Below are 21,228 nucleotides of genomic sequence, written 5' to 3'. Positions count from 1 at the left end.
CCTATTTTCACAAACCTACTTCAGACACGAAGATGTCATCTGGACATGTGTGTAAGAAGCTAAAAAGGGATGATCGCTAACTGCTGAAATGACTCCATCATTGGGTTAGTGATGTAGCGCTATGCTAACTCCAGACAGTTTTAAAACTGATGTAAAGGCTAAAGAGGGGATGTTTTCATATTGGCTCCCTGTGTTCCGCTCAATAATGAGGTTCAGTGTTTCGTTTGATTCGAGTCCATTAGCTTCTTTGTCTCTCCTGAGTCTCGCCAAACGCCGCCGCCAAGATTCCTCGTCCCTCCGTCCGTGCTTTATCGACGCCACACAGTCAACTTCAGCTTCACCCCCGGATCCTTCGGCTGTCACCAGGCGTCCCCGGCACACCTTCCCTTTAAGATGATTAAGTTCAGGGGGTCTCGCTCCGAGCAGCTACTCCCCGACTCCACCTCTGCCGCCGAAGAAAGTGACAGACGGAGACTCGGGCGCTCGTGGATCATCGCGCGAGGTCGCGGCCGGGAATGAGTGGAGGTGAAAAACTGCAGTGACGGCAGAATGAATACGTCGAAAATTGTCTTTTCGCTCGGTGACAAACGATCTGATAGGCGAGCGGACGGGATCTTTTTTTTTCGTCCCTCCCGGTAGAGCCGTGAATAACCGGTCTATCTCCACGCTGCTTAGCACTGGACCCGCACTTAATAATTCATACAGTGTGAAATATATTTTCCCCCTGTACAGATATGCCAAAGGAGCCGCCGCCGCCGCCGGCAGGGGTGGCGAGGGGGGTGTCCCTGCGGTGCTAATTTGGGGGATGGTGACGTGCATGGATTTCTGAGGGGGCTAGAGTTTAGGCAAGATGCCTTCCGTCTGTTATTGGAAAGAGGGAGTGAGAGAGTGCCGGTGACATTTAACTGCTGGTGCAGCTGGAACTGAGAGAGGAAATACATTTCCATTTACGCTGACACTTATCAGTGACTGCAGGGACAAAGGAAAGCCGCTAACCTGCTAAGTAGTTTTCGCTGTTTGCCCTGCTGGGTTGTGTAGATCTTGGCGCCGCGGAACGCCGTGGGACGCCGGGAGAGTCGCCGCCACCTCGTGCACTTTTTATGCGCTAGCTAGTAAGCTAACGGGTAAACCACGATGACCCGGCACTTCAAACCCTTCCTTTCTGACACGTTTGGAAAAAGTGTGAGTTTAAGTGGTCCCACGTTCATTGTGGGGTCACGTTCTTAAAACACAATACGTGAAGTAGTGACAACTACATTTTTCACTTAACATCATCTACAAAACCACCAACCTTTTTTTTTTTTAACTTGAAACTCGAGGTGTCATACCTCTCTAAACATCGACTGTAATGCTTTGCCGCCCAGCCAACCAATCACTTCGGATAAGACAACATAGATGTGTTACTTGAAAACAGTATTGTAGCAACCAATGAGCCATCACTAAATAGAGCAGTAACGGTGACCTGAACATCGACTGTGATGCTTTGCCGCCCAGTCAACCAATCACAGCTGTCGATCACTTGGGATAAGACAACATAGATGTTCATTTAAAAACAGTATTCTAGCAACCGATCAGCCATCACTAAATAGAGCAGTAACAGTGACCTGTACAACGACTGTGATGCTTTGCCGCCCAGCCAACCAATCACAGTTGTCGATCACCTCGGATAAGAAAACATAGATGTGTAATTTGAAAACAGTATGATAGCGACCGATCAGCCATCACTAAATAGAGCAGTAACAGTGACTTGAGCATCGACTGTGATGCTTTGCCGCCCAGTCAACCAATCACAGTTGTCGATCACCTCGGATAAGAAAACAAAGATGTGTAATTTAAAATCAGTATTATAGCAACAGATCAGCCATCACTAAATAGAGCAGTAACAGTGACCTGAACATCGACTGTGATGCTTTGCCGCCCAGCCAAACCAATCACAGCAGTCGATCACTTCAGATAAAACAACATAAATGTGTAATTTGAAAACAGTATTGTAGCGACCGATCAGCCATCACTAAATAGAGCATCATGGTAGTTCATGGTTTGTTGGCACCGTAAGTAAGGTGGGTGTGGTACTGAAATAAACTTCCTCCCAGTAAGTTGTGTGGTTTTGTTGTATCTGCTGTTCAAAGTTTGTAAGAGTGTGAGAAATGACAATTCTGTTTGGTTTCACACCAGTCGCTAGTTGATATTTTCTGACTTCCAGTCTCCATATTTAAGGCGCTGGCTTGACACTGTCCCAGCTACAAAGGGCAATAGGCAGGGGCATCTGACACATGTTGCTAAACCTGGCCATAGGCAATGGATTGTGGGTATTTAAGGGGAAATGTTAGGAATTCAAGTTCTTATCAAACAAGGTTGCATCCAAATGGAACTGACCTTGAGCTTCTTTTTTTTTTCTTTAAAGCAACCTTGTTGCTTCCATTTGGAAGTGTGCCCCACGTGAGTCGTGCATGTGATCTGTGCATGTGATCTGTGCATGTGATCCGTGCATGTGATCCGTGCATGTGTGCATGTTCCGCTCCTCAGTCCTGTACAAACTGGGTTTTTTTTTTTTTTTTACGGTTCGCATTCAGACCCTGATACCAATTATGCAAACTATAAAAAATTTAAGGAGGACAGTCTTTTATAATTTAATCCTAAAGTAATAGATTCTATTAAAAATGCATGAGCGGAGCTTTATAGATGGAGCTAGAATTAGTGTCTATCAAAGACTCCAGTCAAGGATGCAGCGGGAGCGGGTCTGCTGCCTCATTATTCAAATGGGATATGATTACCATGGACGCCCCGGAGACGAGTGGACGCTCCCATCACGGACACACCGAGGGCGAACTCCCCAGAGCGAGGACCCCCCACCACCCCACCGTCCACCACCACCCTCCTCCTCCTCCTCCTCCTCCGCATTTCATCGTAATGAAAGTGTGTTTTCTATTTCCTGTTCCATAAATGGCACCTGAAGTGATGTTTGATTTGTTGGTGGGTTGAGCCGCGGCTCTTTGTTCTCCGGATTGTTTAGTTTGGTGGGCTCTGGAAGCGTGTTGAAGGTGTTCAGGCGTGAAAGCAGGAAGCTTGCACTCTTGTAACTTAATGGCTCATGCAGGCGAGAGAGAGTCTTTTTACCTTCCTCGCCGTGAGCTTCCCGGACAGGTGGAATTAGAGTGCTGAGGTCTGACTGCTGCACACTAACACCCTCCGACACTCGTGGACTTTAATTTTCGAGCCTCCAGATGTTGCTCCGTCACCGCAGGACTACGCTGTTAATGTCTCGCGATCGCAGAAACACTCAATCCTTAATGAATCATTCATCGTACTGTGAATTTAATTGGCTTTTGTTCACACGGAACACATAGTAAAAGAAAGGTTATGATTAGATTATAAAATGTATGTTTTAGATTTCCTAACAAATAAGAAAGAATGGATGATGATTCCCATTTTTTCCAATTTCCTAAGTAAAATTTGATTAGCAAAACGGTGATTGTGTTGTTATATGTTGCGTGTTAAAGCACATGTATGTAGAATTTAAAACTGTGATCGACAGACATCAGAGCCCGAGCTGGGGTGTAAAGGCTGGATCAGATCACTGATGTAAGGAGGAGCTGCTCTAGTAGAAGAACTCACATTTCTCCACTCTTTAAATACTTTTTTTTTACTCTACATTTAACTTTCGAAATGTACATATTAGTTATTTTTAAATGTAGTTAAAAAAAGATTCAAAAATGAAAGAAAAAAAGAAAAACGTTATGTGTGTGAGATGAATAATGTACTCATAACGCGACCCATGGCTTTTTGGTTTACGCTAGCTGTCGAAGTCTTTCAAAAATGATGTCTTGATGTATTTAAAGGATCAGAACCGTTTACCGGAATATACTTAATTCACAAAATGCATAAAAGTCTACACTTTTCAGTATTTTTTACCAATAAATTGGACAATTCCCCTACATTTGTGAGTGTAAAATTACAGTGTATTTAAAAAAAACATCGTTGTTGTTATTATTAAAACTATGCCCTTAATACGATACTTGAATTGAAAAATAAATCTCCAAAAATGAATCCCCAATGTCTATTGTGAAGACACTGTTTTTTTTAGATGATACCCAAATGAATGAATCTACATATAATAAAAAAATAATTAAATTGGTCACAATAATAAGTAAGGAAGTGATATAAATCTTTCTATAGAATACATTTATTATTTCGTAAATTCATCTGATGATGTGAAACTCCATCACAGCGCCATCCAGTGTTGTGGAGTTCTAAACATTTTTTTTTAAATTCTCATGACCGTTCCAAAGTGCTTAAAAATGTGATTTTTTTTTTCCTTCACAAGGACAAGAAAGTACATTTCAGCATTTCAATTATTGCAGCCCTCAACACGATAATAAAGACTCTGAAGTCATCGGTCGTCCACACATTTGTACTTTCTTGGGGAAAAAAAAAACTTTGCAGTCAATTTGTTCGCGGCGTTATCCTCATCCGGCAGCAGAGCCAGCTTAACAACTTTTCTGCATCACAGGTTTTATGGACTACAGATAGCAGTTAAATTTCACTCTGTTGTCATTGTGATTTGCTTGAATAATCACAGGGAGAGAAGTGCACGGATTCATCCGCCGAAGTGTCTCGGCGCTTATTAATGTGCTGCCAGAGATGGATTGAAAAAGCCAATAATAATATAAAAAAAAAGATTATATGGATTTGGAGTTCTTCCTTCTGAGGTGAATTCCTTCGCCTTTTTTTTTTTTTTTTGATGTAATGGCCGCATGTTTGTGGAATAAATCCAGTGGGTTTAATCGATCATCTCCCCCCCGGAAAAGGTCAAGAAGAGCAGCTTCGGCCCGTTTGAAGCGCTTATCCCGTGGAAGGGCGCCAGAAATGTGACACCTCTTTATGAGTGGGCGGCGGCGGCGGCAGATTAGTGACAGACAGGGTGGCCCACGGGGATGATTTAGGGAGATTCGCTGCTAAATACTCAACCGCTCGGATATATAACACAAAAACAAACCTGAGAGCGACTTTTATCCGAAGAGAAAAGCTGTATTAACGGATGAAAAATATATATTCTAGATCAACGAGGTGGAGGAAGCGACAGCCGGGCGGTGCGAGGCGAATAAAAAGTTTATTGCTTTTAACCTTCCTGACCAGGCTTTTATGGTTAATGTTGCCTGAAGTTACCAGAGGGTTTCATCCCAGCGCCGTCTAATCTAATCTGGAGTGGGTGGCTGTGGGCAGCATCTGTGCTCCGAGTGGAAGCAGGGCTTTCTCTCGCCGACTTAATCCTCTATCCAGGGATCACTCAGTAGGGTGAAGACAATTACCAGCGCCGCTTTTCTCATGCTAATGGAATCTCTAACCAGATCTTACGGAGAAAAAGAGGAAGAAATGGAGTCGCGGAAAGATGACCCCCGACTTGAAATGGCTTTTTAAGATGACTCCTTAATTATTGATGGCGACTCGGTCGTGAAGCCCCGAAGGTCAGGATTTTTTTTGGAAGCGTGACGGTGACGTCGGCCACTCGCCCTCTTATCACCCGCAGCGGGGCGTCTGGAGTGGCTTTTTTTAAATTGCATTAATATGCAGGAATTTATAGATTTTTCTTTCCTCCCCTGGCATGCCGGGGAGAGGACGAGCATATTACAGTCTTCAGCCGCACTAATTACCAGGTCTTGGCAGCGTTACCTGTCTCTTGTGAAGGACAAACCCAGTCACGGGGCGAGAACACGCAGAAGAAGAAGAAGAAGAAGAGGGCGCTCAGGCGGGCGTCTTAAAGTGCATGTTCGACCTGGTATGTTTGATATGTTCGTGTTGGCAAACGTGACATCAACAGACAATACAGTAAATGACTTTCACCTTCGTACGAAGAACAAGTAGCTGAACTGTTGCTGGTGTCTGTAAACACGTCCTTTTTCTACCCATGATTCAATGCAGCTTAAAAACTGTGAGCAGGCTTAGGCTAACTCCATTAGCGCTCAAGCTAACGGTACGGTTTGTTTTTATTCCAAGTTATGAACTATTTATTCATAGTCCTCCATAAATGTTTAGTTTATACATTACCAGTTGTTATAAAGATTTAACACATACTTGACCGATTTATGTAAAAATTAATGTTCTAAAGAAAAATTAACTTTAAAACGTAAATATGACTGAAATATTTAAGTATGAATATATTTAGTCATGAATCTGACTAATATATAAATGTATAGTTATTATTTGTATTCTTTCTACATTGGACACATTTATATGAATATAATATCAGTTACTCGTGTACCTCAAGGCATACAGAGACAAAACAACTGATTTTGTTTACCTCCATAAAACTTTAAATAGACAAAAAAGTTAAAAAGGTTCATATATTAATATAAAACAAAGGGTGACACTTGAAGCATGTGAAATGAATGATATAAAATAAAGTAAAATACCTTTGGCTGCATGTGATCTAAGGGGTTCTTTACTTTTCATAACTCGTCTTTTTACTTAAAACTATTGTGTACTTTTAACTTGTTTTTTCACTTTTATTTAGCTGTGGTGCGTTGTCTTCTTGTAGCAATATATTAATCCTGTGAGAGATCTCAAGAACACATTAGATAAGCTTATATTACATATAAACTTATACTAAAAAGTCCAATTGTACATGTTAAACCTGAATGTTTTAACTTGGAGAAACAAAATAAAAGGATTTATGCAAGAAAAACCCTCAGTTTCAACTCATCCATAGTTATTAATTCAAATTGTGTTTGCAGAAATGCCAGAAATGGAAAACATTTCTGTGTAAATATCGAGTTCAGTTATCGAGGTGAAGGATTGTGGTTCTTAAAATGTGAAATTACGCGTTAATATAGACCGAACTGAAAGCTGTTGCTTTGTAATGAAGCTCGATATGGAGATCCCTCAAAAATATAGATATTCTTTAAGTAAAAACATTTTGATATCCTCACGTCACAGAAGAAGAATCGCTTCCGTCCCCCACCTTGTCTATCAAATAAATCACAGAGGCAGCACTTTTGAAAATCCTTGAGCAGGAAAAAGATAATCATTCCTCACATATGCCGTTATCTCCGGGATGACCTTCTTAATTCCCTTCATGGCAGGTCGTGCAGGTTGATAATGGCCGCCCCCTTATCAGGCGGCCTTTGTCATGGAAAGCATCTTCCATTTTAAAGTCATTACGACCTGCGCACTTTTCTCGCCCGCGACTCTGGAAACCCGGGAGAGATCGATGGTTTTACTGTAGGTGTTGCATATTTTTGCATCTCTCCGTAGATTTATGGCGCCGCGTCTCCGGTGCAACAACAGAATCCGTAATGTTATTGAGTCGTCGCTTCAAATGACTTGTCAGCGTTTAGCGTTTTTTTCCACGCGGCTCACGTGTTAGCGACCGACTGTAAGAAAATCGTCTCCTTCCTGCTGGTTGTTTTTTGGCCCCGTCAGGTGTTTGTCAGGGTCCTCTTGGATGGCTGCTGCAGGGGGAACATCTTGGAAGTGTTTGTGCCATCTGTGCCTGTAGCCAGCAGGTGATTACCAACCGCCGCCTCACCTCCCACTCTGGCCAATTAGATTCCCAGTGTATGATCAGGGCCAGCTTTTGGGGGAGCGAGCGGGACAACAACAGCTGGATGGGGAGCTCCGAGAGAGAGAGAGAGGCTGTTGATTCCCACTGACAGAAAAAAACGCAATCTGTGGAATAAAACTTCCCCCTTCGGATAGCTTAGCCCGGAGCATTTGTGTCATCCTGTCGTGTATAGTCTTAAAAAAAAAAAAAATCTGGCTGAGAAAAGGGGCTTTGTCACTCTTTAAATATATCAAAAGAGATCAGTGTCAACATTTCACCGGCGCACTGTTTGATTGCCTTTTGGGTTTCACGACTCATTAATGTTATGCATGACTGGATATTGGATCCATGACACCCCGGAGTGGGAGCGTCGTTGCTTTGGACCACGGGAATTGGGGTCAGCGTAGACGAGGCGGAGCGACGTGTGCAAGTCCTGGCCTCGGCATTTTGGGGGCGAAAAAAATGTCCTTTGAATTTAATTATATCCCATTGATTTATTGAAGGAAACCCTTTATAATATACCTATATTTCCGATGCCTTTTTATCCTATTCTCCTCCACCGTTCCCTCCATTCCTATGTTAACTGACATAAGCTGCTCTTTGAAGTTCAGGAGGCGAACGCAGGAATGACAGCATAACAAACAACGAACAAAACAGGGAGACAATGAAAAGTGTTGGAATATTCAAGGGAGACCCAGCAGGAAAAAGAAGCCTTGTTTTATTGCAGCGTTAAGCCGTGAACGGACCCGTCTGGAACAATAAAGGCTCTTGTCACGTTGTGGTGAAGATGTTTGTAATATTAACGACTCTTTCACACACATTGTGTTGCAGTGAAAACAGGCAAATATTAAAGTTATAAAACTGTCTTTTTATTTTTTTTGTTGTGGTCATTTTTGAGATGAAAAAAAACGGATCTTTATTTAGATGGCTCCACTTTCTGAACAAGACGGCAAAGACACCAGCCTCCATTAAAGTTGGTCCCGACTCAGCCCACACATCCTATTTTAATATTTCCGGCTCTATATTGCACTTTCATGATCCCATTAATCCTCCAAAATGCTCCTTTCACTTTTGATTTGCTGCGACTTTCATCAAATCTGGGACTCCAAGAATGGTTCTCTGTATTTCTTACAAACTAAATGACAAATCTTTGAGGTGTCCGGTGATCAATTTTGGCTTATGACAAAGTGTACTTCAGAAAAGCAATAGTGATACAGAAACAGGAACAAAAATAGGTGAGGAAAAAAGAAAAACAATTAAAGATAAAGTTTCAGTTCATCTTCTCTATAGTACAATCATGTTTCTAGTTTACTCCCACAGTCCTAGAGGTCTTCTGTTAGCCTATAGCCCTATGTAGCTGGGACATACCTCCCTCCCAGAGTGAAATAAAAAAAAGAATGAACAAATTATACTTATGTCTCTTTAGTTATAAACAGTTTATTTGGACTATGTATATGTGGGGGACTCCCTGGACAGAACTAATGGAATTTAACTGAAGGCAAGGATAGAACATCACACAACATTTTGGATAAATATTTCATGCCTTTATTTAACAGGGTTCTCTTAAAAAAATACTGACAACAAACATACCATAAACATCCTTCAGTCAATCCACAGATTGGTAACACTGGCATTTCCACAACTTTTCTAACGTGTGCAAACTCTTGTCGTTCACGATGTGTAGGTGACTTATCACAAGGATTGTGTTGTTTAGTTCATTTTTTTGTTTTTGCCTCCAGAGCTTGTGAATTTCCAACACAACTTTAGGAAGTATAATCGATATCTTGCCAAGTAGCCCGTGGTTCCGATCTCGATAAATGAGACGGAGGTTAAATCCCACGTCTTTTCACTTTCCAAATGAACTCTTGAAATGTTTAATTTTCGAATACAATACACAAAAGTTTCTGATTATAATACTCCTTATTATGCCATGAACCTTGGGTTGGGAACCAATGAACTACTTTGTAATTTTCTAAGAAAAACAAAGTGTCAATTGATGTTATTATCTGCTGCTAGGTTTTATTGTATCTGTGAGTTATACATGATTATTATTATTGTTTTTTTTAAGGTGATCTGATCTTAAAAAATCATTTAACCAACTGCAACGGAGTAGGCGTGGTGAGAGTCTTCAAATTGAGATTGTTAAGACAGAGATTTTATATTGAATAAAGCCCATCTGGGTCCAGTCTGGTTTAAAAAAAAAAAGCTGAACGTAGCAGTAAAGAGCCGACTTGTTTGCCGTCAGCCTTTCATGTCCAGTGTTTAATCCAAAGCAACTTTCATGTGTCCTTGTGTGTTTTAACATTAAACAGGATTCCGTCCGCCCTTCAGCAAAGGCAATCAAAGGCAGAATCTCAATAATCCCAAAGAATGTTCCGATCATAAACCATCTGTAACATCCATCTGTACCATAAACTGCTCGGGTTTGTTTGTCAGGCTCTTCCCTCTGATCCGCCTCGGGGCCTCGGCCAATAACAAATCCCATTCTCGCGGCTATATATCGGCGCCGCGTTCCTCCGCCTTTTTTCCTTCGCGATTAATGAGAGTTATCCGGCTATAAAGATGCCGCGGTTGAATTTGAAGTCAATTAGTCCTCATTGCTGTTACGGGCTTGACATTAGTTTTTAGGCAGGCGTGTTTTGATTAGAGATGACAGACGACTCGCTGCTATTGGACTGCCAGACATTCCTCACCCTTCACACGATGGATGAAGCTATTCATGCTGACTGGAATACGGAAACTTAACAGCTGCGTGTTTTTGCCAAGATGCCCTTCATCTGCAGAAGAAAAAAAAAAAAAGAGTCTAATAAACACGACTGCACAGAATTCTGGGCCGTAAAAAGCTCCGTAACGGCAACATTCCGCTCCGTATATATAAGGCCGTTATCCCGAAACACTGTATATCATGGGCGATAATGGCTAAACTGTAGGCTTTAACACACAATAGCCTTTTGTTGTGCAGGTTATTTATTGTGCGAGTGTGAGGTTGTGCGGAGCTGGTGGGTGAGTGCATCCAGACCTTGTATTGTTAGGGAATCAGTGGCTCGTGTTCGTGGAGCTGGGAGGGTTGGTTAACAATGGCTTTTTTATGTCCCAGAGTGCGTGCCTGTCGACAAACGTCCCCGCAGAATTTTTATTTGTGTGTCGTCTCCTTGTTTGTGTCAGGGCGTGCTTGTGTGTGTGTGTGGTTCGGGGTCAGCAAGCACACAACCCTCCCCATTGTGGGGCCGCCGTCTAATCGGACAACTTGTATGCAGGTACATGCGAGCATTAGTGTGTGTTTTCTCTGAATATACAGTTTGCAAACGAGCCGGCGTGGAAGTGCAAGAGGGAGCTGAGGGGGGGGTTTTTACTGCCAGACCCTTCTAATGGAGCCTTTCACTCGGCCTCCATTCATGTGACGGTATGGTGAGATGGCGGGGGGTGTGTGTGGGGTGGGGGGGGCGAGTCGGGGATTAACGGGGTAGAGGCAGTGCCTTGTTAAAGAAAAGGAAAAGGGTTTGAGTGTGTCGATTGGATTAACTTGTTTTGGCTTATTAAGAGTGGAGACACAGCAGCTTGTTAAGAGCACGGCATGGGGTGTCCCACAGTGAGACGGCAGGGTCACCATTCAATTAGTTTTAAAGCCCCACCCCTCCTCATTGTGGTGGCTGTCTGCCAGGCCCCTGGACCAACTACTTCTGCACTAAATGGGGGCACTTAAAGCCCCAGACATTAACAAAGCAGGCCTAATATAACAAAAAAAAACTACAATATGGAAATGTGGAGGTGGTCAGGCTTCTTTTTTTCGGAATACATTGTCCTTTTGTCGAGATCCAATTATAAAATTTGAAATTCTCCCCAACGGAGAAGCCCAAAGGCCCCAAGCCTTGTTTTTAAGCCTTCTTCACTGGCACATATAAACCAGGATTAGGGAAATTGTTGGGGTCACAAGCATGAATTAAATGTAATGGTAAGAAAAAGTGAGTTTATGAGTTCATTGGATTTCATTCGTTTGTCCCATAAACGATGAATACATCAGTTTTTCACTCTCGTTCCATCTGAAGGTAGCTAGGTAGCATCCTTACCAGATCCCCGGTCACCAATACTACTACTAGTCTACGCATCCAACACATCTCCTATCTCTGGTGACCAGTTACTGGTATGAATCTAGAAGCTACACTGTGAATTGTTTTTTGTTTTTTTAAACTTCCTCAAACAGTGGACAATTCATGGCCGTAGAATGTATTTTATAAGTGTCAAAGCAGAAACCACGATAGAACCAGACCCCTTGTGGCTGACCTATAAAGAGACAAAGATAGATTTAGTTGTAAGGATGGAATAAAGTAGCAAGTAACAAAGCAGCACACCCTTACAGATCAACTAATATGTTGATTTGAGTGTGTCTTGAATTGATCTTGATCTCTGGTAACCTCTTGTTCGCTGAGAATTCAGTATAACTTTATAAAGGAATAACTTCAAAACAATGCCAATTACTGCATCTTGGAGAGGAAGACTTGAACATTTGAAACATGGTAGTAAGTCAGTTGCCCTTTAGAGGTAGAAATACTTTTGTTGGCAAAAGACTAGGCTAGTGACGTGACACCAGGATGTCTAGACTTACTGTATGTGGTGGAACAAGAGTCATCTATCTTGTACTTAACTAAATGACCCACAAGTACTTCTGAAAAAGCGCACTCACACTTGGTGTGTTCACCCGTGACCACCCCCCGGTTCTCACCGCTCTTGGCCGGATGCTTATCTGGTCAGACAGCTTTTTGGTTTTCGAGGATCCATCTCCTCTGATCTTCCCTTCCAATTTAAGAACCTTTTAACTAAGAAATAGCACTTTGCCAAACCCACAGCCTCGTGATTCCAGTTTATATCCTCATCTCATGAGACCCACCCTTCGTCGCCCCCCCATCTCAGACCCAGCTGTGGAGCCGGGCAGAACTGGGCCAAGCCAAATGACGGCCTGGCTTTCCGCGATATATCCACGCGTCGGTGTAATCGGAGATCCGTGAGTGGATTTGATGAGTGCAGATGGAAGCGTGTGGATGTCCGGACACCTCCTCGTATGGAGGTTCGGCGGACGGATGTTGCCGACTCTTATCGGGGCAGCTGGCGTGTCGGGTCAGCGCTTCGTTTTTTCTTGCCACATCTGGAAGACACAATAGCCTAATGGTAGGAGACGAGGCAAAGAGGGGAACATGACAAACAAGCTAAAGACCGGCTCCTTCTGCTTCGCTCTTAAAGGCAATAATGGGAGAAAATTGCTTCTTGAAATTGAATTGAAAAAAAGTGGGTCTCTTTCAGCAAAGCATAATGCCTCGGAATACATTTGTTGAACGGCAAATGGAGAAAAATGGAAGGTAGTTACGCTATTGTCTTACATTTCAGAGAGGGGGGGAGAAAAACTGGGAAGCTTCAACCCTCGCACTCCCTTTTTTTCCACAAGACTTTTAGTGTCTATGTACGCCAGTCGTTCCCCCGAACCAACCACTATCTTTGTACAAATGGGCTGTGAGGACGGTCTTGTTGTGAAATTAGTATCCTCATAGAGAGGACACAGAGAAAGGATTATGTGAATAGCCAGTAATGAGCTCAAAGTGCCAGTGTGTTTGGGCCAGGCCCGCCTGTGAGCGAGAGGAAATGGCACCATGAGCGACCTTTTCTGCTCAAGCACCTGGCGCAAAATAGAGACTGGCCTCGCTCATCCATCTGCAGTGTGTGTGTGCATGTGTGTGTGTGTGTGTGTGTGTGTGCCCTTTTCTTTTCTCTAACAGGAAAGGGTTGACATATAGGCTGAAGGAGACAGTCTCAGCATTCATATATATCTTTTTTATTTTGTACCACAAACCATTTCTTCTTCCTCTTTATATATTTATTTTATTGCATTATAAAATGTTACCATTTTATCTTACTTTTTTCAGTATTTATTCAATATTCTTATTTTTTTTAATCAATTCCTTTGATCCTTAGCTTGACTGGTAAATTTGCCTTTTGGCTTAGCTCTTTTTTTTAAGCTTAACTCATGATATTGACCCCAATATATTCATTTTTCTGTCTCCAAAGTCACTTCTTAGATAGAAAATGAGACAATCCTTGACCAGTTTCACTGCAAGGATCGTGCTGACTCAATGAAAAGATCTTAATGTCAGGGACTCCCTCGACATGCCACCAGTCCAAAGCCAGACAGACCAGCAAACTCCTACAGAAATGGAAGTCCTTGTGTAGATATTTCCAGGCATTCTGGTCTCTCGTCTGCACAAAAAACGCCATTGTTATCACTGAAAGCCATTCTTGTAAGGAGGGATTTCTGAAAAGACAATTTCTGTTTCTGTGAAGGAAAAACTGAGTTCTTTGGGTCCTCTAGAGTCGCATAATGGGTAGAAGACGGGACGGGAAGGTCTTCATAGAGACGTCGGCTTTTCTTTGACCAACAGGGTTACCAGATCTGACCGATGGTTTTCATCCCAAACACAATATAACCCTGACACCAACAGAATAAAAACCCATGATAAACCAAAACACAGCTGCCAGAGTTAACAATAGACACGACAAAACATGTTTAAAAGAAGCCCACCTGGATGGAAATCTCACCAACCTGGCAACGAGACAAAGGTGTATTGCTTGCTGAAGGCGCGGCTGATATAGTGGTTGTTAGAGGAGATTTAAAAAAAAAAAAAGATGCACAATACTTTTTTAACTACACGTTCAGGATGATTATTTAGGTTTTTTCTGTGTACATAGGGTACTAGGTATGTCACAAAAAGACACAAATAAACGGAACAAATGTATCTTATTTTTTTTTTACAAGTTAAAGCTTAATTTAAAGCTTGTCTCTAGGCTTCTGTCGGCATCTGTCATTTTCAAATACTTTTTAATGACGGAAAGTGAAAGCTGGTGTTTTACAGACCGTTGTTCTCATCTGCTAATCAATGTAATAGCTTTCCTTTGTATTGAGAAGATAATCTATAAAACAAAGTAATGGACGGATGGCAGGTGGCTAAATGCTCTTGTGATGATTCATCGAAGGAATAAATAACCGGGGACATGTCAGCGACAGGTGCGAGACAAACCCTTTTTTTTTTTCCAATAATCTGCAGACGACAGCAGTGGCAGCAAAAAAAAAAAATAATATATCCATCTCCTTGTTTTAATATGGGACTGACCTGGATGGACAGACAATGGTGTTGCGGTGCATTTTTGGGACCCATGCAGAGTGAAGATTAAGGCCAGAGTGTTTCTGCTTTGTAGGTGCCTGAAGGCTGAGTGGTTAAACCAGCACAATGAGCATGTGTGTGTTTTTCCTGGAAGCCAAACAATATTGGACACGGCGAGGGCTGAGTATCTCTCTTTTGAAATCAACCGTCTTTATCCATCTGATGCCGAAGAACAATTCCTTCCCGTCATAAACAGTGAGGAAACCTCATATATGTGTGTTGATTCTATGGAAACTGTTTCCTCGGAGGCTTTTTTTTGGAAGGAAATTTGCTCCAGACTGAAGGTGGATGTGTGGAGGAGAGTTGAGCCGGAGATTTATGGCCTGGAGGGAGATTGATTAGTGCCGTCACTAGCCGTGATGTGCGGTTGGCAGACTCCCCCTCCCAAAAACCGTCAGACCCGCATACACATGGCGGAGGCCCACGGTACAGTACCGCCGCTACACATACATCCAGACACTTCTGAGTCCCCCAGGCCTTTTTTTCGCTGACAGTCCCTCGGAGCTCTTGCATGTTAAGTCGCCGCGCACCGACTGCTGTTTTCTCAGCATTAGCATTTCTCCCCGTCCACAGATAACGCCATCAATCACCGCATTCCTCACTTGAAAAAAAAACGTGCCAATATTCTCCGCCGGTGACACCTAGTGTATGTTCCCCGGGTACGGTTTCATGGTCAGGAGATGGCGGGGTTTTTTTCGGGGGGGTTGACGTGTGCACGGTGGCGTGATGTGCGAGTGACTGGTCCGGACCGGGCCGTGAAGCGGGCCCGAGCTGCTCCGGTGCAGGTGCGTGTTTATCATTCCGCGCACACGAGTCGAGAGGCAGGCAGTAGCGGGGCATGCTTTCCCAATTACATCCTGGGTGAAAAAACCTTGGCGATTTTTACCCCGGAGGCACCTCCTGACGGCTCGGCGGACAAATCCGCGGGGCATTGACCTCAAATCATTCTGGTTAACTAACTCCACTTGCTCTCTCTCTTTCTCCATCTTTTTTTTTTCCCCATTCCAGGTTGTCCGCAGAACTCCCCCGGCTGTCGTACCGTGCCCGCCCCGCCATGCTGGCCTGTCTGCAGAGGAGGCAGAACCCTCCACCCCAGCACCCGGTGTGTGTCAGCAAGACCCTGGAGCCGCCACAGTCCCTGGGACGAAAATGTAAGTCGAGTATGAAAGAGTGCAAGAATGTCAAACAGGCGGTTAAGTGTGGAAGCAGGTGAGTGCGGTGGACACGACATCGCTACGTTTTGCGCTGGGCGGCAAAGCATTACATGAGCTACTGAGAGGTTTGTTCAAATAAATGTTGTTCATTTAAAGAAGCAAATGGTTGCTAATTTAGTTCAGAACGTCATGCATTAAACGAGGGAACAGTGTCGCTGTAAACGAGAGGGAATAGACTTGATATTGTCCACCCCTGTGTTGCCTCCACTGCCGCGAGGAATTCTAAACAGTTTCGCTCATACTCGCCCCGGTTGTTTGGCCACTCATTGTGAGGGAGGCTGTTTAGCGCCGCTGATTGTGCAGTCGTGGCAACAAGGCCAGAACAGACAGCGTTTAACGTGCCTCGCCGGCCCCGGGTGACCCTGAGGGTCTGTAAACATTTACAGTGTCTGGCCCTGGCTCTGCTGTAAAGCCTGACATCTGCTCCGTTCGCCCCCTGAACACCACCCACCATCCCTCGAGTGGTGGAGAGGGACAGAGATAAGGCCCGCTTCAGAAAACATTACTTTTGCGGTTAAAAAAAAAACTAGAGCAAACCGGTGTGTGTGTGAGTTTCCACAGTGTCACTCGGGTCATTGTCATCGTTATTGGTTTATAAAATGGATATAAAGCATCGTTAATATGCAAGGCCCGGGGGCAAAATTCTGCCCACTTAGTCATTTTATGTGGCCCGCGAGACAAATCCTGCAATATTAAAATAATGTTCATGTTGATATGTTGAGCTGTGAAAGTGATTAAACCAGACATGAGCAAAGTGGGGCCACATCTGACCCTCCTGAGGTCGGACTAAAACTACAATACTGATCCTTGAGAAATGTTGTCCATAGTTATGATAGTTAGGATTGAAATAAAAAAGAAAGTAGTGATCATTTCATAATATTGTCCTTTATTTCTTTTTTATCTTTTGTATTAGTAGCTTTTCCAAGTCTTCCCATCCTAATAGAATTTTTTTTCCTCTCTCTCATCTTTCATTTGACCCGAAAGCCCCTAATACAGAAACAATAACCATGTTTAAAGTGGCCCTTTAGGTCAATCGATTGCCAACCCCTGGTTTAATAAAATTTAAGGAACCTAGATTTTAATGTCAACAATTATATGGAAACTTCCAAAAGTGGGAACCTTCATGTAAAAGAAAAGTGTTGAACAACAAACATAATAGAAATATATTGTATATTTATTGGTTTTATCTGATAATAATGCCTTATGTTGATTGTATCCAATCATTTTGATGGGGTTTTTTTTCAATAAAAACGTCTTCGAACAACACACGCAGTAGATGCGAGCAAGAACAGGAGCTTGTGCAAATATAACTTTTGTCTTATTAGCCTTTAAGATGCTTTAAAAGACTGTTTGCCCTGCTTTTAGCAGTTAGTAAACATTTAAATCCATTTAACAGTCACCTACATAGAACGTGGGAGCAAATATGAATTGAAAGTCCTAAGCGGGTCCTAGCACGTTTACATGCTAAATGTCTCACGTGGGCGGGGTAATTAAATCCAAGGGGCCCCTAAACCACAATTTGTCTTCGCCTCTATAGAAGAGGCTCCGTGTTGATTTTGAGTCCCAGCGTTTCCTCCCAACAAACCACAACACTGTAAATCTTCAACCAACCAATGCACGGAGTGTTCTTATCGAGTATATCGGTTGAGTTGGCAGTTTAGTCTTCACTTCCTCATTTGTATGAACGAAGAAGAGAATATTTGTGTCTATAGAAAGATTGTTCCTTGACCTGATGATTGTAACGAATACTTGAAGGAAGGTAAACATGTAACAATTGTACAAAAGCTACTAGGGCTTTAAGAAATTATCGATACACTTAAGTATCGTAATGTTCTTTTTTTTAACGTTACCTTATTGATATTCAACAGCAATGTACTGTATATGTCAAAGTACAGATTGGATTCTAGTTGTATCTGGAATCATACTAGTACAAATTGGAATCCAGTAAGATCTGGAATCCTACTAGTAAAGATTAGAATCCAGTAGGATCTGGAATCCTACTAGTAAAGATTAGAATCTAGTAGGATCTGGAATCCTTCTAGTACAGATTGGAATCCAGTAGGATCTGGAATCCTACTAGTACAGATTGGAATCTAGTACGATCTGGAATCCTACTAGCACAGATTGGAATCCAGTACGATCTGGAATCCTACTAGTACAGATTGGAATCTCGTAGGATCTGGAATCCTACTAGTACACATTGGAATCTAGTACGATCTGGAATCATACTAGCACAGATTGGAATCCAGTACGATTTGGAATCCTACTAGTACAGATTGGAATCTCGTAGGATCTGGAATCCTACTAGTACAGATTAGAATCTAGTACGATCTGGAATCCTTCTAGTACAGATTGAAATCTAGTAGGATTTGGAATCCTACTAGTACAGATTGGAATCTAGTAGGATTTGGAATCCTACTAGTACAGATTGGAATCTAGTAGGATTTGGAATCCTACTAGTACGGATTGGAATCTAGTAGGATTTGGAATCCTACTAGTACACATTGGAATCTGTACAGATTGGAATCTAGTCGGATCTGGAATCCTACTAGTACAGATTGGAATTCCAGTGTGTATTGACAGAAGGGTTATCAGATATCTAAAATATGAAGTAATTCACCTAGAATAATAATGGTAAATGTAGGTTTACCTATGCTGACATTTTAGGTGTAAAATGATTCAGTCTATTTTCCAAAACATTTGTCTGAGATTGTCCTGGTAGAATTCGCATTTGTCCTAGGAAAGATTGGAATTCCAATATTCAGATCCCAATACAGAAGTAGGATTCCAGTTTCTCCTAGTAGAAATTGGAATTCACCAGTAGAATCTGGAATCCTCCTAGGACAGGTTGGAATTCCAATATTCAGATCCCAGTTCAGTAGTAGGATTCCAATCTATGCTAGTAAAGATTTGTACTAGTACAGATAAGATGAATTCCAATCTCTGCTAGTAGATATAGGATAGTAGGACATATACATGTTTTCAACATGCAAATATTCCCTTGATTTTGCTTGCTTATTATTTTTCTTCTCTTGGGAAATTCAAAGTATAGATAGGAATAGTTTGAATTCAGCAGGTGATTCTGCTGATTGTTAGCATTTCGTTTAACTATGCTATGATGGTTTTCCTGCAACTAGGTAGCATTGTTTCCCCTGTATCTTCCTCTTCACTACACACCCCTAGAAGCTGCATCTGGGAAGTAAGTTTCATTATAGTATGTAGGACTCACTTCAAATCATCCACTGAAGAAGTGCAAGAGGAAGAGCTGGCTGTATCTAAAGAGACATGTTAAAATCCTTCAGCTACTCTCTTGATCAATTCTCTGCTAAATTAGCAGGATTATCCAACTTCCTCAAGGGAACTTCCACAGAGGAAGTCAAGATTTGAATCAATTGAAAAAGAACACTTACCTTTTATCCCCGCACTTGTTCTCCGTCCCTCTTGGCGTTCTCTCTCTCCACCTGTTCCAGCCTTTGATTGGACAACCACCCCTGTGACAGACCTCAGGTTTATAATGAGGATGTTTGAACATAATAGCCTCTATTCTGTCCTCCGAGAGGGGCCGGTGGGGGGGCCGGTGGTGGGGGGGAGCGAGTGTTGGATTTCCAGCGCTCTGTAGTTCTTGGATTCAATATGGCGATTGTTTGTCTGAGCCCAGAAGGGGTGCAAGGAGGCCAACAGTGGGACTAAGTGAGGAGAAGGGAAAGGAGCCGGGTCACCCCGGAGAGCCGGTCGACTTGATTGATGGGTCGTGGCCCAGTTTGTGCCAACGCTGAAGAATACAGTGACCTGGGCTCTCACCGGGAGGCTCCATACATGAATATAGCCCTGAAAGAGACGGAGTGAGTGACAGCGCAGGAGGATTATTACCTGCCACAGAGCGTTGCCATTTGCATCTGCTGTCCTTTTACACAAATCTGGAGCATGAATAGCAGAACAGTTGGAAAGGAAGAGGGTGAGGAGGGTTTTTTTTTTTTTTAGAAAGAGACCCTGCATGCAGATGCAGAGTGGCTGCACAGTTCATTGATGCGACTCCCATTAAAAATCCCTCATACCCTCAATAAAAAAGGACTTAACTGGCTCTACCATCAGCTGGAAGCGTTCAGATCGGCTCGCCAGACAATCAATTTCCCCCGAGCGCACAGAGCTTAGCGGGAGAAACGGGAGGCGGAGAGCAGGATGTTTCCATTATCACAGGCTGGGCTTGGGGGGGGGGGGGGACGAGGAAGAGGGGGCGCAGGGAGAAAGAGGAGGCAGCAGCCGAGGGAGATGGGGAAAGACGGACGAGTCCAGAAGAAGGAGACGGAGAAGCTGGCTTTTCAAAGAAAGCCATTGACCGCCTGCCCTTAAAAATATCATATTGGATTAGCTTCACGAGGGCGGGCTTTTGATATTTCCTTTACTTGAGCCATGAATTAAAAGGAGCGCGCAGCATTACTTGAATTATAAATCACAGGCACTTGCTTCCACTGCACCCAAATTCCACGCATATGCGGCTGCACTCTCCAGAGCCAGCCCCTGTCATTTTTAATTAAATCCCCCTTATGGGTGACATTTGTAGTCTGCCCCCTCCTTCATCCTCCCCTCCACGTCTCTCTTCCACTGCCCTAGATGGAGACATGAAAGGCGGGGAGAGGCGCTGGAGCTCAGGCCTCTCATCATGTAGTGCCCCAGAGAGAGGGCACCCATCCAGAGAGATGAGAGGGAGAATGCCCTGCAGGGGGAGAAGGGCTGAATGGATGCCGCTGACCCCGGACCCTCGTGCCCAGCGGCTTCTTCCCCTTTTCCACCTATTCCTCTCTCTTCTTTTATTCTCATTGCTTCTTCGGTCGGGCCAGAGAGAAGGGGTCGGACTCATGGGTCTAGTGATGGTTGGACAGAAGATGAGTTTGCTGGCCAAGACGGGTACTACACTTCATGGCAAAAGTCGGTTTATTACAGAAATTGTTCAAAATTGTAATGTTCAAAAGTATAAACACTCACAAATGTATTAACGGATGAACTGTTGAAGTAATACTTTTATTTTTTGGAGCAATATTCTGGAGTGGACGCCATCATTTTGTTGAAAACTGTTGTTTATTGTCGAAGCTTGGGCTCTTTAAATATATAAGTAAGTAAGCAAGTAATGAGTATTTATAGAGCGCTTTTCAAGACCAGGGTCACAAAGCGCTTAAAAAATCAAAAAATACCCAATAAAATATATACCTAAAAGGTCAAGATAACACAGAGACAAACACAGAGTGTCAGAAAATCAAGGAAAAGCCTGCAC

The 21,228-nt window shown here is 43.0% G+C and overlaps 1 protein-coding gene across 2 annotated transcripts in view; it reads left to right on the top strand.

The window, feature by feature from the left end:
- The window catches only part of fam222aa (family with sequence similarity 222 member Aa), a 66,599-nt gene that overhangs the window by 21,963 nt on the left and 23,408 nt on the right, over positions 1 to 21,228 (top strand). The window contains exon 2 of one of the 2 annotated variants that reach the window (XM_087793407.1): positions 15,754 to 15,896. In XM_087793407.1, coding sequence (XP_087649533.1) covers positions 15,800 to 15,896 — 97 coding nt within the window. In that variant the 5' untranslated portion in view covers positions 15,754 to 15,799. Of the gene's footprint in view, positions 1 to 15,700; positions 15,897 to 21,228 lie in introns of those variants that run through there. The other variant, XM_087793415.1, reaches the window with a different exon arrangement.

Source organism: Callionymus lyra, chromosome 1 (assembly GCF_982586985.1).
Source record: "Callionymus lyra chromosome 1, fCalLyr1.hap1.1, whole genome shotgun sequence".
Classification (NCBI taxonomy): Eukaryota; Metazoa; Chordata; class Actinopteri; order Syngnathiformes; family Callionymidae; genus Callionymus; species Callionymus lyra.
The sequence above is the reverse complement of the archived record's forward strand: the minus strand, read 5'-3'. Positions and strand labels throughout refer to the sequence as shown.